We start from the raw sequence: 27,666 nt of genomic DNA, 5'->3' as shown, positions 1-27,666 counted from the left end.
AAATTAAGTTTTTAAATGATGATATTATCTATTAAGGGAAAAAAGCCATCCAGACCTACCTGGCCCTATGAGAAAAAATGCAAGCTAATATTTATGATAACTGGCAATAAGTCTTTCAAATCAATGTGGAGGAATTTTGTCCCACTCTTCTTTGCAGAATTGTTTTAATTCAGCCAGGTTGGAGGGTTTTCCAGCATGAACGGCCTGTTTGAGGTGTAAATCAGATTTAAGCCCAGACTTTGACAAGGCCACTCCAATATCTTCATTTTGTTCCTTTCAGCCATTCAGAGGTGAACTGATGGTGTGTTTCAGATCATTGTCCTGCTGTATAAGCCAAATGAACTTGATCTTGAGGTCCTGAACTGATGGCAGGACATTCTCCTTCAGGATTTTGTGGTAGAGAGCAGAGTTCATGGATCCGTCAATTACAGCAAGTGGTCCAGGTCCTGAGAAACTCAGTCCCAGACATCACACTACCACAACCATGTTTGACTGTTGGTCTGATGTTCTTTTGATAAAATGCTGTTATTTTTTACACCAGATGATTAAGTTCAGCTTTTGTCTTGTCATTCCACTGAATACTTTCCCAAAAGTCATCACAATGTTTTTCTTGTCAAATGTGAGACGAGCCTTTAAGTTCTTCTTGAAACTCCCCCATGGATGTCATGTTTGCCCAAACTCTTTCTTATGGTTGAACCATGAACACTGACCTTAACTAAGTCTAGTCAGGCCTCACGTTTTAGATGTTCTTCTGGGTTCTTTTCTGACCTCTTGGATGAGTCGTTGATGTGCTCTTGAAGTAAATTCAGGCCGGCCACTCCTGGGAAGGTTCACCAGTGTTCATAGTTTTTCCCATTTGTGGATAATGGCTCTCCCCATGGTTCTCCTGAGTCCCAAAGCCTTAGAATGAGTTTTTAACCCTTTCCAGACCGATAGATGTCAATGACTTCCTCATCTGTTCTTGAATTTCTTCAGATGACACCATGATTTGTTGCTTTTTGAGATCTTTTAGCCTACTTCACTTTGTCTGACAGGTTCTATGTAAGGGGTTTCAGGATTCAGCAGGTCTGGCAGTAATCAGGCCTTGGTGTGGAAAGTGAAATTGAACTCATCTCTCCAAAAACAGTTAATTACAGTTAATCCATGGTTTAGCAAGGCAGGCAATGACGTTTTCACATAGGGTCAGGTAGGTTCATTTGGCTTTAGTCCCTTCATAGTATTTACTAGGGTTATCATTGTCTGATATTAAGATCTATGATGATCTGAAACAGTCAAGCATGGCAAATTAAAATAGAAAGAAGACATCAAGGAAAGGTTTTAGTCAGTTAGTCAATATAATACTTTATCTAATTAGGCTAACACTGAAAAATTCAGGCTATAGGGCAGACCATAGAGGCAACAAAACATAGCTTCAATGAACTAGATACTTTTTGTGACTTCCATGACATCAAACTGGATAAGCAGTGTAGATAGTAATCGTTTTTCTTTTTCTTCCTTGAATGAGTTGAACGATGGACTTGTGCTGTTGTGTTTTACCAGTGTCTGAAGTAGAGATAAGTTGAGTCACATGCCTCACATCTGTCTCTTTAAAAATAAACAAATGATGTGAATTAAAGACTAATGAAAGGCTGTTGTAACCACGAGCCATGTGTTTTTACTCCTACTAGACTGTGTTTCAAATTAAAAGGGCCTGTAGTTCATTAAGTGGTTGTGTGCTACACTCTTCTCCACCATTACACCATCACAATGCTAATTTCCTACTCTTCAATGACGTGTACTGACTCTGTGTGAGTCACTAACCCTCTTTTACAAATCCACCGAGCTGCTGACGACAGGTCAACATGGAGAAGGATGTTTTTGGCTCATACCTGTGTAGCTCATGTAATTGCTGTAAGGTGTGTCCTGGTATGTTGTGACTCCACAGGTGTCGTTGACGGCTCCGGGGTCTTGGCAGGCTTTGGATTTGGGTGTGGGCGCTGTGTCAGCGCACAGATCTCCTGTCTCCATGGATGGGGTAGTCTCCTACAAGCACAGATATATTTCCAGGTATTCTTAGTTGATCTCATACAAGGTGAAACATTTCAAGACATTTTTTCTTGTTTTAATCTTGATGATTACATCTGACAGATCACAAAAGTTAAAAATCCACCATCTCAAACTACTGGAATAATGCTCAAAAGTCCAATCTGCAAAGGTTTCCCGAGCCTCCATTTTCTCATTCTGGTTAAAAACACACAACCACAATCATCAGCGATAAATGTCAATGCAGTTGTTGGCAGTCTTTGTTTCAGACTTAAATTGTGAATTTATGCACATGATTTTATCAGCTAGGAACCTCTGGTCATTTGTGAGACTGCTCTGAAAGCCCCTTTCCACCACTTTAAAAAAAAGATAATGTGAAAGTTAGGCAATTCTAAAAACAGAAAAAGAAAAACAATCACAAAGTCATAGCTAATTATGAATAAAAAGTCAAAATTATGAGATCAAATGCCATAATTATGAGATAAAAGTTGAAAATATGAGAACAAAAGTAAGAATCATGAGATTAAAAAGTCAAAAGTTTGAGATACAAAGCTATAATTTTGAGATACAAATTCAAAATTCTAAGAAAAAAAACATAATTATGAGACTTCAAAGATATGAGAAGTCATAATTATGGGATAGTTAGGTGGTAAGAAAAGCAGCACAAGCAACAGGGATGAGCTCAGCATTACGTCCTAAAAGTCCTACCTGGCACGGGTCGTCACAGGAGTCCCGCTCGCTCACTCCCTTAAAGACATGGTACAGTCCCAGGATGTGGCCCATCTCATGGATCATGGTGTTGTGGTGACCCATGGTACCAAAGTAGGACGGGTTCAGCACCATCCCACCTGCAAACCAACATCAAATTCACAGTTTGGTTAAAATGATTATCTCCATATAGATGAATGACTTTTAAACAGACATCGACTTTAAATCTATCAAGGTTGCATGATGGTTTTGCAGTAAAATGCAAAGGATTCAAGTTACAATTTCTCTGTGCCTTTTAGCACGACAAACAACAACGGGACATGCCTTCAGATTAGCTTCTGTTCTGTGTCACTGAACACAAAAAACATCTTCGTGTCTCCTTTAGTGTACTTACATGCTCCACCACAGCAGGCGGACATTTAGCAAAAGAGAAACAGACCACTGCAGTAAAACAACAGGGAAATGTGACAGTAAAAGCAATCAGGGATGAAGTCAAACTTGAGTGTTTGAAAACAACCAGAAAAAGGATATGATGATGTGGCTTTGGGTTGATCTGGACCATCTTTTGCCCGTTTTCTTGAGAAAAAAAAATGAATGCTAAAAAATATTTCTCCTCATGTCCCTGACAACCTCTACCACCACTCTTGGCTGAAGAAGACAGATGAAGCCAATCGTAAGTAATGATCAGCTTAGAACTGGACGGTCAAAGAGTGTTGATTTTGCGAGAATTGTGCTTGCAAATAGCTCCTCTTTTGCAACTAATCCACTAAAGACTTAGAGGTGATTACATACAGATAGATGGGGAGAGTGTCTTTGCCCCAAGTGAAGGAGTTCAAGTACCTCGGGGTCTTGTTCACAAGTGAGGGTGGAAGAGATCAGGAGATAGACAGGCAGATCGGTGCAGCATCTGCGGAACTGCAGACGTTGTACCACACCGTCGTGGTGAAGAGGGAGCTGAGCCGGAAGACTAAACTCTTAATTTACTGGTCAGTCTTTGCTCCAACCCTCACTTATGGTCATGAACTCTGGGTAAAGACCAAAAGGAGCCAGTCGAGGTGGTTCAGGCATCTGATCAGTGTGCAATGAGGTTTTTCCTAAATATAATCAAAATGATTGTGGTATAAATAAATCCCCCACCCCACCCTCCCCACAGTGTGGGAACATGAAAACATTAGCTAGAGACACTCTCCGTTTTTTGAACCAGGCTATAAACCAGTTTATTTCTAGTTTAAAAAAAAAAAAAAAACTTTTTAACATGTGTTGTGTGCATGACTTAAGATGTTTCTGCAGCCAGCCTCAAGTGGACACTCGCTGTCTTGCAGTTTTTTAGCACTTCTACACTGGCCAAGGTTGCCGCTTGGTGGTGTCACATAATACCTGTGTATGGACCGTTTCCACACAGCAGTCCAGTTTGGTTCAGTACAGTTTAGTCATGATTTCGCACTTAATTCTGATATTGCATGTGGTTCTTCAGCAAATGTCAACCCAGTCTTGATGGGGAAATCAATCTCTTTTAAGAGATCTGGATCATTTGGCTCAGCTCAGTAAAGTTGGATGTTAGGCTCCCAAATGGCTTTTATACAAGTTTGGCTTTTTAAATGTGCATCAAATAACGACAAACGATGGAGAAAAGGAAAGCTACAGGCGCTAATTTAGTAGCTGTTTTGTAGAACAGGCTCGTTTGTGAATGGCACATCACTTGGTCGCTTGCACCCTAGCGGCAACCTATGGTACTGAAAATGAAGCCAATGTGGAAGTGCTAAAAAATTGCAATACGGTGAGTGTCCACTTGAGGCTGGCTGCAGAAACACCGGAGGTCACGTGCACAACATGTGTTAAAAAGCTGTATTTTACAGAAGAAGTAAACCGGTACGAAAGCGGATTAGGGCCATTTTTGATGGAGAAAATAATTTTGGACAAATCGAGATTAAAGTTGAAATGAGGAGATTAAAGTCGAAATGACGAGAATAAAGTTGTAACACAATTTCGAGATTAAAGTCAAAATGACGAGAGAAAAGTTGAAACTTTTTCTTACTAGCGGATCATAGACGCTGTAGGTTTATGTGGCAAAGAGAGATTCTCTTTGTTGTTAAATCCAATAATAAGGTATAATTTCAGGCATAAGGCATTTTGTAGAGACACACAGCATCTATGATCTGCTAGTAATAACAAGTTTCGACTTTTTTCCTCGTCATTTCGACTTTAATCTCGAAATTGTATTTCAACTTTGCTCTCGAAATTTCGACTTTATTCTCCAAATTTAGATTTTATTCTTGTCATTTCGAATGTAATCTCAACTTGTCAAAAATTATTTTCTCCTTCTAAAATGGCACTAATCTGCTTCCGTAAACTGGTTTACAGCCTTGTTCAAAAAAAAGAAACATGTTTCACTGGCTAATGTCCTCTCACTGTACGGGGGGTGAAGGTAGACGCTACCTATCTGTCAAACAGAAGGCTAGCTCTAATCACAGCTTAGCTGACAGGAAGTCGAGCTCAGTGGGCTCCTGTCTTGTCTGCCATTAGGTTGATCTAAAGTTTGGTTGAGACAGCGACTTCAATATGGAAGCCAACACAGATTTTCTTCAAAAGCTGTTTGAGTCCACCTACTGTAATTGAACAATAGTCACAGGCTTTGTCCAATTCTTGTCACAGTCGATGCTCGCACCACAAGTTTAAAGAGTCGTGACGTAATTTTGCAGGCAAAACTTGGAAGTAAGCGTTGCATGGGTTCCCTCAGCAGCGAGCCTGTGGGCTATTTCAATGGGTTTTTAAATCATAGCTGGAAATAAGATCTGTGAACAGTAAACATCTATTAAACTTACTGATTGTTCAAAAAGATAATCTTCATAAAGTGATAAAATAAGCACTGTATCTGGTTTGTTAATCTAACTGACGAAAGTAAAAAGCTAATGCCATGCTATATTGACTACAACACGGTCAACTGAATTTAACATCGTCCGCGGATACAAGTGAGTGGCGGCTCAGTTGCCGCACTTTGGATGATAACGTTGTAGTCCTTGTTAGCTATCTTTTAGCAACCGCCTTCATTTAGACGTGAAAAGAAACACAACTCAAAGGTGGGGCACATTTCACATGTATTTTATGTTGTCGGATATAACGTTAAACTCTCTTGGGCTTGTGTTCACCACAGACCTTATTTCAGGCATTTAACTGAAAACTCAGTCAAAAATCCCATAGACTCAGACGAGGGAACCAGAAATGCTAAAATGCTAACTCATTCCTACACCACTCTATATCCTGTTAATAGTCTATCATCGTTTCAATTGAAAGCACGTTTGTGACAAAATTAGTATTTTTTTCAGATGTTAAAGTTGCTCAGCTAACCTCTTAGCTCAGTACAAGACTACTTTAGATTCTAGTCTTCCTTCATTTGACGAGGTGACGCTAGACGACGCTAGGTACTAAGGGGTTTTCTAACCTGACACACCAGATAGATTTGTTTCCCACATCCATCTGGAAAGCCTTCCATAGACAGCGTTTGGGAAAGGGCAGAGCCTTTGAAGAAGAACTCGGAGGGCGATTGAATGAATATTCTGTCACATCTTTACGGGCCAATCGGAGCAAGACACGTGACGTCGTAGCCCTAAACCAAGGAGTAAACTCCACGGAGCTGCATAACGTGAACCATGGCGACTGTAGACATGTCAGTACACAACTTTTGTTGTTTTGGAAAATAAAACAATTCAATGCTGTTCTTTGTTCTTCCTTTAATGAAGAAATGTCGTCAAGTCCTGATAAAACTGGCGCTTTAGCAGAATCCACCCTAATGTCTTTCGCCATAATTGCACCTGCCTCTTCTCGCTGCTTGCTTACGTCACAACTCCACCGTACCCGAAAGTACTGCCCATGACACTGACTGATCCTGTCACTTTCTAACCAGGCCCAACTGTTCAGACAGGAGCTTTGCAAGATGGATTCGCCAATGAGAAAGACAGAAATGGGCGAATCCATCTGTTTTGCAAGGTTAGAGGTTTACAGAAATGGGAAAATTGTGATACTGATTGATTCCACCACAGGTAAATCATTTAAGCTGTGTAAAAAAAAAAATCACTTTTTTCATGGTAGTGGCATGTGTGTAGAATTTTTCTGATAATTGCAGCGTACAGGTCCATTTAGAGATTCAAAGTACTAACTTTCCTTCGTTCCCATTCATTCCTAATGGCACTCCCTCACTGACTCCCAATGGGCTTTCGTACGTCATCAGAACCACATGACTGCAAAGAACACAGTTTGGCGTATTGAATTTGTTCCACTTTTCTTTTAACTACAAGTGAATAAAATGTGACCGAAGATGACGAATATTGTCATCTAAAAACTAAGACCAAACCCTGAATTTAAAAGTGCTGCTGAAATTAAGATGAGTTTTCAGATGGATCTGGGAAACACAAAAAGATAGGTCTAACTACAGTAGTGAATTTGTTATTTAAGAATTTGCACAGTCCTTAAATAGTGAAAGGTAGCCTATCAGGATGAACTGATGCATAAAGAACAGTTATGAATCCATGATAATGACCCTTCTCTGTGGTTTTATCTCATGCTGCAGTCTGCCCCTCGCTGAGGTCTGCTGCTCTGTTGGTCATTACTACGCAGGATTTCTCAACAGATCTTAATGAAATTTGAAAGTTAGTACATGCACCGTGAACATCAAGGGATTTGTGTTTGGCATGGATCTGAACAAAACGTTCTGTTTTAATTATTTCTTAACAAGGAAAGCTCATGCTTTTTGGTACAGATCTACTGATGTACTGTCTCTTGTGAGAAAAGAAATGTGTAAGATGTAGATTACTGTGTTTATTAAAATATATCTGCAATGAAAACACAAATATAATTCAATAAAAACTAAATAAAATCACAGATCTTCAACAAAAATGATGAATTCCTTTCCCCTCTAGTAGAGATAGATGTTTTCTGCAGCATGCGGATAGTAAAAGAATGAGAAACAGACGTGATAGTTATTGGTTTTCTAATTAGAAACAGCGTGTTTAGCGGGGAAGACATCGAACAATGAAGACATTAAATACAAACATACTAAACAACAAGGCCTCCGGAGACGACTTGTCATCCGCTAACTTGTTTTTAAGCAGGGACAGATGCCGAGCAACCGAAACAAATCACATGAGGGAGACATTTAGTGGAGGACTAAAGTCAACAGTTTACTTTGAAAATATATCATCCACTCAGACAGAATAAATGGTCACAGCAAAGTCTTCTGGGTACGGAAATAGTTATCTAAAGCTCACAATATCATGTAAGGCTGTAAAGTTATCACTCCATGGATGTGATTTTACAGTAGTTTCAGTAACACAAGAACTCAAAGGACCTAATGAATGACCACTGAAGTACTCGCTAATTCAATTTTACTGAAAAAAAAAAAAAAAAAATGTATACAATGACCTGCTGGTGGTCTGCTGTTTTTTCTGTGGCGTGCTGCTCATCAGTGCTTTAAATCCCAGTTAGGTGCAATTTAATGAATAATGGAAAAAATGACAGATTTACTGATTATTACAATGCGCTGTGTGAAATGTAAATGGAAAAAATTGAAAATATAACATATGCAACGTAACAGATGTTGAATCTGCGACATTTTACCACTTCGGGAAAAAAAATGAGCTCATTTTCAAAAACAGGCATGATTCTGAAAGCCACTACATGTGAAATAATCATCTGTCACTACAGTTGACTGTTCCATCTACGAATGCAAGATAAGCTGTGTCATGCAAAGAAAGCGCCGTGTGAGGAAAAACCGTGGAAACGCTGCCAGCTTATCTGGGCGAAAGCTCATTTAAAATGGACTGAGGCAAAATGGAAAACTGTTCTGTGGTCAAATGATTCTAAAATTTGAAATCTTTTTTGGAAACTTTGCTGTGTTCTGTGGACCAAAGAGGAGAGGAACCATCCACCTTGTTATCCTGGCACAGTTCTGAAGCCTGCATCTGATGGTATGGGGTTGCATTAGTGGCTATGGCGTAGGCACCTTACACATCTGGAAAGGCGCCGTCTATGCTGAAAAGTAGATACTAGGTTAAAGAACCCTGTCTCTTTCAGAGAAGGTCTTGACTATTTCAGCAGGTCAACTCTGAACCACATACCACATCCATCACAACAGCATGGCTTCACAGCCCTAATATTAAGTAAAGACAACAAACTGGAACTGAAAGCCCATTAAAAACTTATCTACATTATGAACAAAATGCAGCCATGAGTAATGCTTGGATGAATCTTGGTGGGTTGTATAAGGTACTTGGCAACAGTAGTGACATATTATCCAGTGTTTGCTGTCTGTATTTCCAATTTATCATCAGAAAGTTGTAGAAGGTCAGTAAAATACCTTCGTTCAATAAGGCAGGGAATTGGTAGTGATGCAGGCTGCAGGCACCTGTGAGCCACTATGCTTGATCAGAATTGTCCTGAAGAAGTGTTTGTGAAGTCCTACTTGTTACAGCAGTAGCTTTCATGGAGATGGACTCACAGTTTCCACACTTACACCAGCAGGTAACTCAGGATTTCTCCTGCTAAAAAGTCAACACTAAAGTTTCTCTCAGTAGATTCTCCATCAGCAAAAGTTCCTCTGAGTACTCCGGCTCATCAAAGTATAATCAAAGTATTCACAGTAAACTGCATGTCATCATCACTCTGGTCAAAATCGCTCACTTTAGTGTTGTTTTAGCTTATTCACATGTTCTTTCCTGTTCAGATACACTGAGGCAGAGGAGCACAGCCGAAGTTGCATTGCACAATAAGCATGTGGTGAGTCCTTCTATTCCCCTTAGATCTCCTTTCACATGTTAGTTTACTACTAGTGTAGACTCTAACAGCCAAAAAAGGAGATTTACAATTCCCTTCATCCCTTCATTTCCTATACCGCTTATCCCGTTGGGGGTCAAGGGGGGGCTGAAGCCTATCCCAGCTGTCATTGGACAAGAGGCAGGGTACACCCTGAACTGGTTGCCAGTCAATTGCAGGGCTAACATGTAGAGACAGACAACCAGGCACGCTCACTTTCGCACCTACAGCCAATTTAGAGTCACCAATTAACCTAAGGAGCATGTTTTTGGTGGTGGGACAAAGCCAGAGTACCCGGAGAGCACCCACACATGCACAGGGAGAATACACAAACTCAGCACAGGGCCTGACCGGGAAGCGACCTTCTTGCTGTGCGGCGACAGCACTTACCCCTGTGCCGCTGTGCAGCCAGATTTACAATTCCTTTTTTGATTTTTTTCTTAATAAGGGGTGACAAAAAAATGCAGATTTGATTGAAATGTTGAGGCCCAGAACCAGATTTTTCTCTCCATAAGCCGTTAAAACCAGATGTCAGAATGGGACTAATATGTCATTTGCATCTATTTTATGTGCACAGTAATTTGAGATCATCCTGTCTGCTGCAATTAACAATGACAAAACTACTCAATATCACTGTAATAACCTTCGAATCTTTAAAGCCGACCGTGTAGGATGAATGTTGTTAGCTTTCTCTTCACCAGAATATGAACCCAACTCCAGCTGACCTGAACCAAAAGTCTGATAAGTACAAGCATTTCACAACTTCTTCCACTGAGATCTTTAAAGGACAAATACTTCCACTGAAGCCATGGTGTATAAATAAAAAAACAAATAAATCACAGCTGGTAGTGGGTAATGATTTTAACAGTGGTAAAGAACCAACACTGCCGTTTGTTTGCTGGGTTCATTTGTGTTTTCCAGTGGAAAGGTTACTAATGATTAGAAGAGGAAAGACGCACTGTGCCGGGAAAATCTCTTAACAGCTCTAATTGCTCTCCACATTTCGTTTGGAGATTTCCAAAGAGAGAGGGCGAAAGCTGGCGGAGGTAAAGACAACACTCAGTATAATATGCAGTAGTTAATGGGACTGTACCTTGGTGGGTGAGAGCCTCCTTTGCCCACGGCCAGGTTGCAGCTCCTGCCAGCTCTTCACGCACTGAGTTACTTGCAAAGAAAACATTGAGAGTGTCTGTGCCGCTTAGCTGTAGCTCCTCCTTTAACTCCTTCACGCTCATGTAGGCTCTGTAGAAAAAAGAGATAGAAAACATGGGGACAAACAATACTGGCTGAATATGCTTTAAAGTTTATAAATAACTCAGTCAACATATAGGTCTTTAGGTGTTGCTCTGGGTTCTTTAGTGACCTCCTGGATGAGTCGTTAATGCTCTTTTGGAGTTATTGTGGTAGGCTGCCACTCCTGGGAGGGTTCACCACTTCAAGTTTTCTCCATTTGTGGATAATGGCTCTCACAATGGTTTGCTGGGAAAGTCTTGGACATTTTTTTGAAAACCTTTCCAGACTGATAGATGTCAGTGACTTTGTTTGTCGTCTGTTCTTGAATTTCTGTAGATGACACCATGATTTTTGAGATCCTTAAGCCTACTTCACTTTGTCTGCCAGGTTCTTTTTAAGAGATTTCTGGATTTAACAGATCTGGCGGAAATCAGGCCTGAGTGTGGCTAGAGAAATTGAACTCAGCTTTCAAAAAAAGGTGATTAATCCCAGTTAATTCATGATTTAAAGGGCCATATAAAATACTCTTTTTCAGGCTTTTCTAACAAAATATGTGCACCGGGCCTGTATACAATCTGCCCAAGAATCAAACCGCCCCCCCCCCCTTCCTCCAGCTTTTAGAAAAATGTTTGCTGAAAAAAGCTGCTATCAGATTTTTCCTTCATGATGGCATGTGGGGAGTAAGCACCGCCCTGATCCTCAGGAGAGTCATATCCATTAAGCCATAGCCATTTCCTGAGAGCGGCGGAGTCAGTGGTGGGGTCAGAAAGCTCAGAAACATTTAAAGCCCTCCCCTCTTTTCTTTCTCCACCTCTGAAACAAGCCGTTTTCAGATTTTTTCCCTCATGATGTCATGTGGGGAGTTAGCCCCGCCGCCAGGTTCGGAGGGCGGGGCTCCACCCTCCTCTCCTGATCCTCCTCCTAGCTGGCAGCCACATCCATTAATCCACATCCATTTCCTGAGAGGGGTGGAGTCAGACAGATCAGAAATATTTAAAGCCACAGTCACAGAAACAGCTCATTCTGAGCAGGGCTGAAACAGTGGGGGGTTTTGACATACAAATACCTATCCAACAGACTTCATAGACATTTTTTGGGGACCTCTGAGACCAATATAAACTTTTCGTAAAGGGGTAAAATATGTTACCTTTAACACAGTGGGCAATGACTTTTTCACATAAGGCCAGGTACGTTTGGATGGCTTGATTAATGCAAGAAAAAAATAATTTAGATAACTGTAGCAACATAACACTGAAAAATGTGGCATGAGTCTGAATACTTTCTGAATGAACTGCATGTAAATCTGCATTTGCATTTAGGCCTTGTACAAATGTAAAGGAGTTAAAGACTCCATTTGCCATCACTTGGGATAAAATCTCCTTATTTTACTCTATCAACTGTTTGGGTGCTGTTTATGGTTGATTCTAATGGGTGTCCATGGGGACTCTGTGTAACATGAGCGCCCTCTGCTGGTGCCCGTGCAGGCTTGAGAGGTGCAGCTCGTGTATTTTTGCCAGTCTGCACCATATGTCTCTGTGGTAAGTTATGTGTAAATAAGCTCCGCTTAAACACTACAGAAAAAGTTTGTTTTTCTTGATAAAGTAATATTTTTCCATTTAACATGTTTGAGAGAATCTCCGAAATTACTGTAAAACTTTTCTGTGATTATATTACTATGTTTATGAGTCATTTAAGCTCACCACATGTTGTGTTTTGCTAGCTAAAATGTAACTTCTGATCACAGTGGTGTGGCGTAGCTAACAGTTAGCTCAATTATTTGTTTCTATTTTTTGGCAATGTTGGAGCTTATTTCTTGAAGAGTGGCTGTAAAAGACCATATATGCTTCTGTTTTATCAGGTACACATTTCACTTAATTCATATATACAGTGCTTAACCAATTTATTAGACCACCTGTCATATTTGTTTCAGAGACCATCCAGCATCATGAAGTGCTTTAATGCAGACTTTCATTTTCAGTGAGCTCTCCACGTTTTACCATTTTGAACAGGAATGAGGAATTTCAAACTGAATTCACCCAAATTTGAGCCGGCTCACTGGGCTTCTCTGAGAAGGAGTGTTTGCCTGATTCATCACACAACGCAAGAAAGAGAGTACACAACCGCTAAACTAAACAATCATGCCTAACGTGAAAACACACTTAAATATTTTCCTTATACCTTATACTTAAGGTGATGCAACAAAGGCTGGAGAAGAGGGACTCGCTGTTTCTATGTCGCTTAACTCTTTAGCAGACGGTCTTTGCCCTCATGTAGTTCCTGATTGTTTGATTTGGTCAGGATGCTTAAACCACTGTCCCCCCTGCATACCCACCCTGCCCACCGTGATTAATCACCCAGAAGGCCTTCTGATGTGTGAAGCCAACTTTATTTTTCCTTGCAGTGATGTCACGTGTCATTTTGCCTTCTTAGCTGGAAAGCAGTCGCACCTACAGTGTTACTGTTGGGCCTCGGTGGGAACGAGAGGCTTGAAGTGGGGTCTCTCTGGCTGTGGAAATCATTTTAAGGCTTTCAGCTGAGCTTCATGTGTGTTTTTTGGGAGACGTGGGAATGTTAGGTGGACAAAGAATCCGTCTGTGTGTGAGACCATGTCTCTGTATGGTGGATGTTCTCCTTTAGATCTGCTCTTTGTGCAGGGTATTAACTCTTTATCCACTGGTGCATGGTTCAATTCAGGCCATATTTAAGAAAATGCATTAAGGTACAGTTAATGTGTGACCTTGGCTGAGTGTTTTCTATTCTTCCCTGAGGTTAAGCTTAGGATCAAAGTGATTTCAATGTTTATAAGGTTATGGATTATTGTTTTATGTTGTATTTCATACAAAGGGAGTTAAGGTTTAATGTGGCTGATGAAGAGCAGCTGTTGAGCTGAGTGGTTATTAATAAAGCCGTACTTTAACTTTTACCTCAGTTACTCTAAGTAACTTCAACAGTTTGGAGGATTTGTGTTGAGTTGATGTAAAGCTGAGGAGTATGATGACTCGTATGAAGACATTTATTAGTCTAAGAGGGAAATAACCATGTATATGATATAAATAATTGTTCATTAAAGCTACTTTTCAGCTTTGGCTCAGTGTTTGTTGATTGTTCCAACAGTCTGAGGGATATACAGCTCGTCTTGGGTCTATAAGGTCTCCGATTTCATCAGGGGAGAATTAAGGTGGATGAAATATGTACCCTATAATCCCCATCCTCCCTTACAGTAGAGTCAGAACACCATTAAGGGAGGAACTTCACCTCTAAATTGGTCCAGAGGTGTAGCTCAGCAGCCAAGAGCCCAGCATGTGTGTAATCCTCCCCCTAATGCTATCCCTCCATGTGTTGTACTGTAAATAAGGATGTGTTTTCTCAGGCACCCTGCCTGGCTAAATGAGGTTGAAGATTTAAGATGCTTCAGGGAAACCCTGCGCTCGCTACATTACTGACGCCGAGTTCAGCTGAGGCTGCATGCAGCATCCATCAACTCAGGCCGTGCAATTACAAGTGACAGAAAGTTGACCGCTAAAGAGTTGACTCCTCAACTTCTGAGACGCAGAGGATGCCTCGGTGGAAGTTGATGGCCAAGCTGGCAGAAAATAAATGGCTCAACATGATTGAAGTGAAAACAGTGATTATGATTTAACAAAATAACCATTTGTGGGCAAATCAAATAGTGTGTGAATCAACAGCGGTGTCAGCACTAGCACTGTCATCGTGTAAAACTGTTGATGTGTCTCCATTTTCAATATTATCATTGACAAGGGCTGCTGCTTTAAATCCTGAAACACACCAGCAGCTTTTTAACACATTTTAGACTCAGCGCTAGAGCTGGAGATCACTAATTTCATTATGATCAGCGGTGTAATGCATGAAGAACACGGGTATACAGAGCAACAGTCAAATGCTTTTTACCCTGACTTATTTTCAGGGCCGATATTCACCATTTTGGCTATATTGTGAGATGCATGCACCTCCGACACACTCACAGAACTAGGCATTTGCAAGAGCTGCGCTGTAGCATGTGAAATTATTCCGAGTTACCAATTGCAGTTCGTCTGCTTGGAAGAGTCTCCATCCTGTAAGCACAATGAATAGCTGACAGATCTGTCAATCAATCAGCACCACCTCAACTTGCATGAGCCAATGACAGACTAGTTTACTGACACAAACTTGGGGCGATTTTCACATCGATTCAAACTATGCCGCGATAGTTATTTTTAGATCGGCGCTGCTGAGTTGGGAGCTGCTGTGCCAACTCTATGGAGTCTTACAGTATTTCAGCTTTCCCTCATCAAATTCATCAAATACACAATCCACAGCTCCAAAACGCTCTCGTGGACAACTGTGACCTGCACATTCACCACGCTATGAAATAATAACGTATAATTATGTAACATTACGACACATGAAGCAAATACTCGGAACTATTTCTTGAGTAAACCACTGGGCGGAGTGACACAGTGCAGCAGCCATGTCTGGAGTGTAGCTCCGGCTTTGCATTTAGCTTTAAAACATCTCCGTCTCGTAATATTCCATGATTATTTCATAGCGTGGTGTATGTACAGGTCACAACTTGTCCATCTAAAAATAGCTTGCACCGACAACTAAAGGTAACGAACCTATAACTAAGACTATAGGAATTATGGCAATGGGCAAATTTGCCAAAATGTTGAAGTATCCCTTTAAAGTGCATAAAAACTAAATCTGCACAGTTGTAGCTTCAGTTGAAAAGGACATGTTTTACACTCTGTATTTTGGGGCTACTTCTGTCAGCATCACTAGCCAAAACAATGCAGTGCATTGTAGGTAGGCTGCTGCTAGGCTACGCAGAGTGTTGCATTCACAGTCTGAAATACTGTGGGAATTTATGAAAATGTGCAAAACAGGTTGCCCTCTGCATCTCTGGCATGACCACAGACTGGGCCACCTGGGGGTTGGTCCTGGGCCACATGTGGCCCCCAGGCCACTAACTGACTAAGCCTGGTTTATATATAAAGGGGTAGATCCACTGAAGAATAGTGCGGCTTTTTGCGTGTTATTCATTTACAAAAATGGCAAAAAAGACCAGATCCACAGAGCACATATAGAGGGGAAATCCAGGGTAACTGCCGCAAAATGCACTCAAACTACTCAGCTGAGCAAACAGCGTGGGGTCACACGCTCCATGTGTCTGTGTTGTTGAAATTAGACTTTTATTCCACGATCATGCATCAACTTTCTACACCATGGAAAGATAAGAAGACCAAATTAGAGGGACAATTAGAACACAGCTCCAACCACTACAGGGGGTCTGAGGACTTCTCCCCCTGGGGTTCTGACAAGAAGAGAGTCGAAATGTTGAGAATAAAGTTGAAATACAGTTTCAAGATTAAAGTTGAAATTTTGAGAATCAAGTCAAATCTTATACAAACAGTGGATCCTAGACACTGTGCTTAGGAGCTAAAAGTAAGATCCTCATGTTTGAAACGGCATATACTAAGCCAGGTCACAGCTAGTTTCAGAGCAGACTCCTCTTCTGAGCAGGAGTCGTCCAGCAGCAGAGAGACAACATGACAGCCCTTGACAAGCTCCAGATCAGTAGAGTATTTATTTAAACCTTTCCACAAACCATAAAGTATAAAAACATGTAGAGCACTGATTTAAAATGTTTTTCTTTCTAAACCATGTTAGGCTGTTATTACCATTAGCCTCCACAGCTAACAATAACCTCACACAGCATGGTCATCCTGGTGCCTGAGGAGCATTTCATCCTGTTTACGGTAATATTATCTGATCTCATTATCTGAGCTATTCACTGTGCTTACAGATAGAGACTCATCCATCTTTATCTGATCTTTAAGATCTCAGCCAGTGCAGCTTTTATTTTTTTCAGATAAGTATTAACAGATAAATAAATAGTGAGATTAAAGGTCACATACTTTACTCTATTAAGACAAGTTTATATTGGTCTCAGAGGTCCCCAAAACATGTGTGTGAAGTTTGTTGCTGAAAAACTCTCCAGTACGGGATCTTTACATGTCTAAAAATCCCTCTGTTTCATCCCTGCTCAGAATGAGCTGCTTCTGTGTCTGCAGCTTTAAATGTTACAGAGCTTTCTGACTCTGCCCCTCTCAGGAAATGGATGTGGCTCTCCTGAACCTCCTCTCCTGGGGTGCGTTCGAAAAGTCAAAAAAATTACCTCCTAAGTCCTTTCCTATTCACTTTTCTTTAACCCCGACAGAAAACATCTCAGGGTTAAGGAAAGGTGGGAGTAAGAGGATAGGAAAGGAGAACTGTGGTGATTAAGGAATCCGACTGCACTTTCTCTAGGCGGATGTTACGGACGTGACGTGTGTTTTTTGTGTAAAAACTACAATTTAACGCTGATGGACTATAAAATTCGCATCTACCACTCGGTGGGTATGCTGCAAATGAAACGTGAAAAAGTCAGAGATAAATCTGTGCTCATTAAGATTTTTATATGCCAAAGTTTCTTCAGGAAGAGGAACTGTGACTGTAAACATCCAGAACAGCAGAAACTTTTCTCTTAATCTGAACTTTCTGCTAAGTCAACAGGATGAATAATGTTCAAGTCTTTTTATTTCACAACAAAACGGTTTTGCCTTATTCCCTACCTATCCATTTTTTCTTTAATTTTCTCATCTTTGTTAATTAGTCTACTCTAGTTCTGTCTTTCTTTCAGCTCGTCATGTGAAAAGCTCTATAAACCGCGTCTTCCCTGCTTAATTATGATGATAGATATAGCCTAATATTCACAATATAGCAACATGCCGACTTCATCACTTTAATTGGTTGTGATTTACAAACGTTTATCACATTTACTTTAAAATTTCAAAATAGCAAAACAAATACAGTTTAAAATACTGACTGATCAGTTTACTGTTTGAATAAAATGGAAATGAGAAGAAATGAAATCGTGATCATAAGTTGAATGACAAAGTTTTCATGTCTGTAATATTCCTCTGTTTATCCCTACTGCCTTCTGTTTATCACATGGATTATAAGTTTGACTGAATTTTACGGTTTTAATCAGCGCTAGTAAAGTTACAGTCAAGTTATTCACTTGTTCTGATGAGCGGTCAACAGGTGCGTCACTTTAAATGAAGTTTACACAAATTATTGTGGGTCGTCTTTTCATCTCTCCTTTGGTAAAGGATGCTCCAGTGTTTCCTAGGCTAAAGGAGATAATAAAGGAAATAATGAAGCTCCTTTCCTTTTCAGTTGGAGAACTCGAACAGCCTTCATCCTGGCCGACACTAAAATGCTTCCAGGTCAATTCACTCAGTTGGGAACCTTCCTAGGCAAAATGGACTTTTCGAACGCACCCCAGATCCTCAGCTGAGAGGAGGATCAGAGGAGGGCAGATCTTCCTTCTGAGTGGGAGGGCCAACTGAAAGTGGGGGAGTGGCTAACTCCCCACATGACATCATGAGGGGAAAATCTGAGAATGGCTTGTTTTAGCACACATTTTCTGAAAGGTGGAGAAAGGGGGGGGGGTTGTCTGATTCTTTAAGGGATTGTGGACAGGCCAGGGGCACACATTTTTAGTTTATATCATAGTCTCAGTGTGGAGAGGAGTTGTTATGAAGAGCAGTCATGGTGGTTGTTGAATGTAAAAAATAAGGTATCATTTAAAGCACATGGCATTGAAAAGCACTAACGTTTTTGACTAACTTCTTAACATCTTTGAGCCAGAAACTGTCAGTAAATCTGGGAATGTGTCTCCTCCCTGATAGACGAAGTGTCCCCCACCACCCCATCACTCCCTCTCCACCTGTCTTTCCCCTTCACCCACCCCCCTCTCTTTATTCTGCAGCCAGGATCTACAGTGTACCTGGACGTCTATTTAGTGCTGGCTCTAAAGAACACATTTGTGTCATGACAGCGGCCTTCTTCAAAAGCCCTCTGGTCTGTAGCGGCCAGCAGCAGCTGCACACATACAGCGTCCCACGGTCCTTCTACCTGGCCAAGCGCTCAGAGAGAAGCAGGCGAGGGGGGTGGATATCAGAAACCCAGATCCAAAACATAAAAATGGTTCAGAGCTCCACAAATGCCAGGGAAATGTCATCCTCACATTAATTCTCCCTCTGCCTGAGAAAGCTGCAGATCCAGGGACACACAGACGCTCACATGCACGTCAGAGTACTCACACATGAGAGCGTTCTCAACAAGCCCAGGTCAGGACCTTTCCAGAAAGACCTACACTACTGTGAGCCCTCTGGGCCCGGTTTTTACGACACCCCGCTCTCCTGTGTATTGGCTGTTCATGTTGTTTTTATCTGAAGGTCAGGAGCTTATAGACAGGACTTCTGGCACGATTCACTGCAGGAGTTACCTCACAGTCTAGAAGAGCACACATACTGAGTGTGAGCTCTGCACAAAACCAGATCACATCCAGAGCAGTGATTTATAAACACATGCAAGGATCAGCCTAGGGATGGAAAAATGGACCCGAAATCACAGCTCAACATGTTTTACCTGAATAACTATAGCCAGATTATTTTCTGTAAAGAAATAAATGGTTGTCTCGAGGGATGTGCACGATTAGCAGGCTAAAAGGTTAACTGTCACATATTACTAAGTTCTGCAGACGTCCTGCTACACTCAGGGCTTCTACACACTTCTACAAATTAAATGTGAGACTTCTTTAGTCCTGATAAAAATCAATACCACTTTTTGTGCAGCAAACAGTCAAAGTATTTGGTAGCACTGCCTTTAAACTGTACGGTTTGGGTTACATTTTGGGTATCCTTTGCTGGACGCTTGGTCCCTTCCTCCTGACAGAACTGGTCTAACTGAGTCAGGTTTGTAGGCTGCCTTGCTCACACACGCCTCTTCAGATCTGCCCACAAATTTCCTCAAGGATTGAGATCAGAGCTTTGTGATGGCCACTCCAAAACATTGACTTTGTTATCCTGAAGCCACTTTGTAACTGGTTTGGGGGTATGCTTAGGGTCATTGTCCATTTGAAGACCCAAGCTTTAACTTCCTGGTGGATGTCTTGAGATGTTGCTTCAAGATTTCGACATGTTTTTTCCTCATTATGCCATCTATTTTGTGAAGTGCTCCAGTCCATCCTGCAGCAAAACACCCCAACAACATGATGCTGCCACCCCCTTTCTTCACAGTTGGGATGGTGTTCTCAGGCTCCAAGCTTCCGCCTCTTTACTCCAAATGTAACAATGGTCATTATGACCAAACAGTTCAATTTAGTTTCATCAGACAACAGGACATGTCTCCCAAAATTAAGGTTTTAGTCCCTGTGTGTTGCTTTTGGAGTAATGGCTTCTTCCTCACTGAGTGGCCTTTCAGCCCAAGACACCTATGACTACTCTGAAGGAGTTCAAAGCTTCAGCAGCTGAGATGGGAGAGACTCTGCAGACAACAACTGTTGCCTAAGTTCTTCACCAGTCAAAGCTTTATGGGAGAGTGGCAAAGAGAAAGACACTGTTGAAGAAAACTCAGATTAAATCTGGACTAGAGTTCAGCATCATGTTGTGGGGATACTTCTCAGCAGCCGGCCCTGGACAGAATGGAGTAAAATTGATCTAGATTGTCTAGATGTGCAAGCCTGGTTGAGACCTATCCACACAGACTCAGTGCTGTGATTGCAGCTTTACTAAATACTGACTGAAGGGGTGAATATGCACTCAAAGTAGGTTTGAAAGTTTTCAGAAATATTGCCACTTTGGTCTGGATGCTTTTTTTAGATTTCATCCAAAGTAAAGTAGCTGAATGGTTTTTCCCAAAGATGGTCAATAACACTGACACACTTAATACTTAACACCGTTTCTTTGTGAGCTTTTGAAATATTTGCCTTAAAATGCCACCACTATCAGGACTTGAAAGTAGCTCTAGAGTTTTCTGGCTGTCACCCATACACAGCTAAAAACTTCAGCAGTTTGAAAGAACCTCTCTACACAGTGTCATCGGCAACCAGCCTATATTTCTGATCGACATGATCTCCAACAATATAAATGATCATAAGAACTGAATTTATTCCCCAGCCCTACATCAGGCTCAACGTATTCCTCAGATCTCTCTGGTTCTTTTTCATATATAAACTAAACTGATTTCAGTTATTACTGAAAGCTAGTGGGGTGGATGTGTTTTCATTTGTTCTTCTAAATGTTCCAGGCAACAACCATGAAATTAAATCAAAATTGAATCATGCAGTATTTTATGTAATAGACACTGAAGGCCCAGAACCCTTTTAGTGCAAAACAGCAGAGCAGAGAGCTGTCTGCAGTCCAACTTTTTTCATCAGTGTTCATCTCCGCTCTGCAGGGTAGCAAGGTCACACTGAGAGGGAGAACATCTACTACCAAACCACATTTTTTCCTGCCTGTCTCACAGTGTCACGACAGGACTGCGTGAGTCGATATTTATTTATGACACGCTCTAAAATGTGCATTTGCCAAGAAATAAGACCACACACAAGTCAAATGTTGTGTCATTTTTACTTTTACTTCGCTTTAACTCGTGTCCCAAAGGAAGAGTCGAACCACGGTGTCGTTTTCTGGGAACAGTGTGTTTCACATGGACAAACGTGGGAGCTGATTCCGGTCTATCCAGAGTGTCATGGTCCTTCCCAGTGACACAGGTGGAGGGTCAATACCTCATTCAAGGGCAGCTTGTGTTTGGTTGGGTAAAGTGTTGAAGGATTTAGTTCATCTATTCTTTGTCTATTCTTGGTTTTCACATACTCAATGCATGGGATATATGGACAAAAGTATTTGGCCACACCTGTTGATTATATAACTCAGGTGTTTCAATCATACTCGTTGACACAGGTGTATAAAATAAAGCACCCAGCCATGCAGTCTCCATATGTGAACATTTGTGAGACATATTTTGTCATTCTGAAGAGCTCACTGACTTCAAGTGTCGTAGTGGGATGGATGCCACTTGAAATTTCATCCCTGCTGGATATCTCACGGTCCAGATCTAGCCTTTCCATAACAAATCCTCACATTTGAGAAGTCATTGATCAAAGCGTAAAAAGAAAAAATATGTTGTTTCAGTTTAGAAACCATTATTTCATTCTCATGTTCAGCTCTCACACTCTGTCAACACTGCACCTCAAGCAATAAATCCCCATTTTGAAAAATAACACCAGTCCTCATGTTCTGTTTCACTGTGGCCCAGTGTAAAGCTTGTGGTCACTATTTGGATAATGGATTGGGTCTTTAAGACCATGGGCTGACGACTTCATGGTGAGACTTCATGCAAGCTATTTGGAGCTCTGCGTGAGCCTGTCTGTCAGACCAAATGGTTGACAGCGGGCTGCCGCTCGACTTGTTTAGTAAAAATAAGTGTGTACTTTGGCCTCTTAACCCACCATCTATGCCTCACAGAGCTCAGTCTCTGAAACCACTGGGGCAAAGTGAGGGTACCAGTTTGTTCATGAAAATGTTGAGCTGGTCTTAAAGCATTTCTGCTGAAGTAGAGAGTACTCTGATATATACATGGCCAAATTCACAAAATGATTGAGCTGAGTTTGTGCATGCTAAAGCTGTGCAAAGGGTGAACTGATGCAAAGTTCATTCAAACTGCTATGCATTTCACAGACAGGGCCCTGAGTGCCTGTTCCTTTTCCATGCATGTGAATTAGGGAATATTTTTTTAAAAATGTGCAAAATTGCTCCCATTCTGTGCAAATAAGCCTCATTGCAAACCGTAAAAAATGCAAAAAAGGCCAGCAAATTTGCACAAACAGTAAAAATGTTGCCGCACTATTTAGATTTTCTGACTTCTTCATCTCTTTTTCCATTTCTCCTCTCACCCAAATGACCCATCTCTGGGTAAAACGTGTTTAAAAGACAACATAGCCTACATTATAAGCCAGATATACTGTAATTGTATTGCTACTACTAATAATGTAGGGTAAATACCACCACCTCCAATTAGGCAGTAATACTAGTAATATGCTGGCATATGATAAAAGCAAATTCTTTAGAAGAAATAGTGCAAAAATGGGGCAACCATCATATTTATTTATTTTATTTATTTGCATTTCTTAATTATTTCATTTTAAAGTTAGGCAGTTGCACAATGAATATGGCATATTTGAGAAGACTTTTATTTTGAAAGTCTACATTAGATTGCTAACTGTGCCACATATATTGTGGGGTCTCCAACTATCCCTCCAAGGCAAAAGAGTCTGTGGTAACAGGGGGTTTCTTAATTATTTTAACTGAAAGTTGGGCAGCAGTGTCTTTAAAAAATATTTACCTCCTTGGTTGTTTTACCCTTTTATTGATTTTATTAATTAGTCATAGTCAATATAATTTGGCATAATTGACCTAATTCAACAGAGGTCCAGACAACTGGTGCTAGTAGTCTCACAATTAGTGAAATGGAGATCAACTGAGTGCAGTGAATGTGTCTCAAGTGGTTGTAGTATAAGGATAGGAAGGTCAGTCACTGGTTAATCAGTATCCAAGGCTACCATTACACCATGAAGAAAAAGGAACACTCCAAGCAACTCAGAGTAAAGGTTATTGAAAAGTATAAGTCAGGGGATGGACACAAAAACCTTTCCAGGCACCACATCCCACAAAGTTCTGTTAAATCCATCATCAAGAAATGGAAGAAATATGCCTAAATCTGCCTAGATCAGGCCGTCCTCACAAAATGAGTGACCATACAAGAAGGAGACCAGTGACAGAGGCCATCGTGATACCTATGACTACTCTGAAGGAGTTCAAAGCTTCAGCAGCTGAGATGGGAGAGACTCTGCAGACAACAACTATTGCCCAAGTTCTTGACCAGTCAAAGCTTTATGGGAGAGTGGCAAAGAGAAAGCCACGATCTGTTGGTTTGGTAGTCTCAGTTTGTTTAACAAAAACAGCCTGAGAAAAAAAGTTAAACTCTGCAGAAAGATTGTTGGCACCGACTTGTACGATCTTGGCCATGTTTTTCAAGTGAGGGCCACTCAGAAGGCAAAGGCCATCCAGGGAGACCCTCGGCATGCTCTGCATGCAGAGTTTAGACTTTGCCATTGAGAAGGGTTTTATGTATTTTTCTGATATGTATGGATTGTGTGGACTTCTGTTGCAAATCACTCCCCCCTCGGGGACAATAAAGACTTATCTTATTATTGAAGTAAACTCAGATTAGATCTGGACTTAAGTTTGCCAAAAGGCATGTGGGATACTTCATGGTGAAGTAGAAGAAAGTTGTAAAAACACTGTAGTAGGACCCAGTGGAGGAACTCAATTAATCAGAAACACTCAGCACTGCACAGCATGGACTTTTCCACCCCAGAACTACATGCTGACCTTAGTTCCTTAAAGCACAGAGTTGCTTAAGTTTCTTAGTTCCTTAAGACAGTTTCTCCAAAGAATTCAAAAGTCCAAAGAGTCCAAATTCACCTTAAACAGTGAAGTATTAGCCTTACCTGTCAGGTGATTCAGGATCGAAGCAGGTCTTTAGGACGTCCGTGACATCTGGGTCACAGCAGTCTCCATCATCGTAGTCGTAGTGTATACTGTTACACTCCATGTTACAAACTCCATCCTGCCTCTTCCAGTTATAGCAGGGTCCCAGTCTGAGACAGTCCCCTCCATCATGGCCAGTCCTCGGGTGGTCACACTCAGGATCACATTGCCGGTTTCCAATCTTTCCGATCCGACAGTTGCTGAGGATAAATCGCTGTCGGAGGCTGGAGTTCTTCACAGATTGGACACTCAGATCAAAGCTGATGTTGTAAGGGCCAAAGGCATCGGTCAGAGCCTGGTGCTGGAGCTGGATCTGGGCTTGGGACACAGTTGGGTTTTCTCCATCATCATTGGAGAGGTTGACAATCCGGTAGCGAATACGCTTGTGTGCTCGGAGCTGCCAGTTGTTGTTGTAGCCAAAGATGATGTCTGTGTTGTCGCAGGTTGTCAAGCCGCAGGGTGGCGGCAGGAACTCAGAGACAAGTTCTGGTTCAGGGACTGGAGTGGTGATGACGGTCGGATGGAAGCCAACTTTGTGCGGCATCCACAGATCATGCACCTAAAAGATAGAAACCAAGACCAACGATTTTTCAACTTCTGGGGGACTACTGCCAAAAAATGTTATTGGTAATTACTTGTAATTTTCTGTACTTCTGACTTCTTAACACTTTATTTCATTTTCAGAAATCAAATTTAGCTCCTCACTTTACTGAAGTCAGCCCACATTGCCAGGAGCGGTCCATTCTTGTCGGTTTTGGGTGGTGGCTTCAGTAGGTCCTCATGAGAGCGGGTGTAGCCCCACAACACCACACCTCCTATATGGCCCCTGAAGCTTTGTCCTTGATCTGACTGGATACTGCCCAGGAAGAGAGTCCTGCAGGTCTTCATGAAGGGGCTGTAGAGATTACCTGTCTGGAGGCTGCTCTCTCCTACCTAGGAGGTAAGGCAAGAGAAGAAACAAAGAAGAAGAGATAAAGGAATGATGCTCCATTTAAGTATGCTATAGAAGTATTGAATGATAGCTGATCCAATGTAAAGAGAATTCTATATAAAGTCCTCAAGACACAAGACTGCTTCTGCAAATACTGCTGCAAAGACACTACCAAAGATATTCATCAGGAATTTGATAGCCCACCTTGGTACCCTGTTTTGATGGTTTAGTTTGCAAATAGCCAGTGCAGAGGTTACTTGTGCAAAATTGTGACTCATGTACAACAAGCTCAGCATCAGTAATGTCTTCGACCCTCTCTGTCTTCACATCCGTAGGCTTTTTAAAAACAGCTGAGAAGTTTTGGGAAAGGGAGAAAAAGTTTGTGGGTCTCGTACACTAAATTGGGAAAAAGCATTTGGCCACACCTGCTAATTATTGTATTCAGGTGTTTCAATCAGACTCATTGCCACAGGTGTAGAGTTCAGTGAGTTTAAGAATGGTACGGTGATGAATGCCAGCTTTGCACCTTTGTGATATTTCATCCCTGCTGGATATTCCACAGTCAACTGTAAGTGACATTATGAGAAAGTGGAAGAATTTAGGAACAACAGCAACTCCACCATGAAGCAGAAGACCGTAAAACCACAGAGCGGGGTCAACATTTGCATGGCATCTCATGACGTCTGGGTTCTTGATGTCTTAATGAAGTTGTTGACTTATTATCTCAGTCAAGTTTTTCGTGCAGCTTCTTGAGCTACCTGGGTTCTGTTGTTACGGGGTGTCTTTTGTCCGGTTGTCTTTTTTGTTTGGGTTCTGTTGCTTTGTTCTCCAGTATTTCTCTGCACATGTCAAAGTGATTTGCAAGCCCTTGTTTTTAAAAGTACTACACAAATAAAGTTATTATTTTTAGCATTTTTATTATTATTATAACCGCTGCTAAGGTTCATGGTTCGTAAAAGTTTGGGCCAGGCCTCTTATCTCACGTGAAGGCCAATCTTAATGCTTCAGCGTACCAAGACATTTGGACAATGCTGTGCTTCCAACTTTGTGGCAAAAGTTTGGGGAAGGCCCTTTTCTATTCCAACATGACTGTGCCCCAGTGCACAAAGCAAGGACTATAAAGACATGGTTTGATGAGATCAATGTGGAAGAACTTGACTGACCTAACCTTGCAAAGCAGATGGATACGCCCGTTTCACTGACAAATCCATCTTGCAAAGCTCCCGCCTGAACCGTTTGGGCCCGGTAGAAAGTGACAGGACCAATCAGCGACGAGGGGCAGTACTTTCAGGCACGGCAGAGTCGTGACATAAACAAGCAGCAGCAAGAGGCTGATGCATTTATGGTGGAAAGCATTAGCGTGGATGCTGCTAAAGAGCCAGTTTTACTTGAACTTGTTGACATTTCTTTGTTAAAAGAAGAACAGAGAACAGCAGTAAGTTATTTTCTTTTAAAAAATGACAAAAATCATGTACTGACATGTCTATAGTCGCCATGGTTCGCGTTATGCAGTTCTCTATGGAATTTACTCCTCAGTAGCGGCTACATCACGTCTTCTGTTGTGACAGACAGAACGTCGATCCAATCACCCTCCGAGTTTTTTGTCAAAGGCTCTGCTCTTTCCCAAACGCTATGTATGAGAGGTTTTCGAGATGGATGTGTGAAACAAATCCATCTGGCGTATCAGGTTATGACTGACCCACTCAGGGCCCTGACTTCAACCCTCCTGAGCACTTTGGGATGAACTGAAGTGGAGATTGTGAGCCAGGCCTTCTCTCCTCGTCCATAATCAGGGTCTTCTTTTTATTGGTGGTTTGATAGTAGTTAGCACACATTTCCGAGTGTTTTCCACCTAGATTGGCATGTGTGAATATCGCCATGTGTGATTGCCATTTTTGTCAATCTAGATGCACCCCACCTCTTGCCCAATGACAGCTGGGATAGGCTCCAGCACCCCCGCGACCCCGAATGGGATAAGCGATATAGATGATGGATGGATGGACTACTAGGGTTGGTACATGGGAAATCATGTACCGCTTATCTTCATTGCTGTGGCATTAAACTGGTATCACTGTCTGATTTCCATATCAAAGTTAATACTTTGGTTTTATAACAACCCTGTGGTGGATTACTCATGATTTTTTTATATTCAGACACCAAATCTGCCTGCCAAAACCCTGACTATTCCAAGTCCAAGGATGGCCCAATGGGAGATCAGTATGGCCCTGTTCTCAGTGCTACAACCAACCATGTAACGTGCTGACCACAAACATGGCTGACCGACAAAGAAGAAAAGAACCTTTTAGGCATAAAGGTCATTCTTAAGTCTGGAAAGAATAAATAAAAGTTTGAGAAAACAATCCAACTCAAGGACCACTCATCAGATTTTAATATCCGTCAGCCACATCACAGAGACTTCATGAGCTGGCCAGTTGATGTCACTGTTGACAGTTGAGCTAAGTTATTTCCAACTAAAAGGTTTAGACATTTAAGGCCATTATTGACCTTGGAAAAGAGAGGTAGATTTGG

General features: G+C 41.4%; 1 protein-coding gene across 1 annotated transcript in view; it reads right to left on the bottom strand.

Annotated features, from left to right (window-relative positions):
* The window catches only part of pappa2 (pappalysin 2), a 146,652-nt gene that overhangs the window by 100,964 nt on the left and 18,022 nt on the right, over positions 1 to 27,666 (bottom strand). The window contains exons 3-7 of the mRNA XM_041803688.1: positions 24,912 to 25,139; positions 24,167 to 24,765; positions 10,628 to 10,776; positions 2,731 to 2,870; positions 1,869 to 2,022 (exon numbers count right to left, since the gene is read on the bottom strand). Coding sequence (XP_041659622.1) covers positions 1,869 to 2,022; positions 2,731 to 2,870; positions 10,628 to 10,776; positions 24,167 to 24,765; positions 24,912 to 25,139 — 1,270 coding nt within the window. The remainder of the gene's footprint in view (positions 1 to 1,868; positions 2,023 to 2,730; positions 2,871 to 10,627; positions 10,777 to 24,166; positions 24,766 to 24,911; positions 25,140 to 27,666) is intronic.

Source organism: Cheilinus undulatus, linkage group 13 (genome assembly GCF_018320785.1).
Source record: "Cheilinus undulatus linkage group 13, ASM1832078v1, whole genome shotgun sequence".
Taxonomy (NCBI): domain Eukaryota; kingdom Metazoa; phylum Chordata; class Actinopteri; order Labriformes; family Labridae; genus Cheilinus; species Cheilinus undulatus.
Note: the sequence above shows the minus strand (reverse complement) of the source record. Positions and strands in the feature narration are given on the sequence as shown.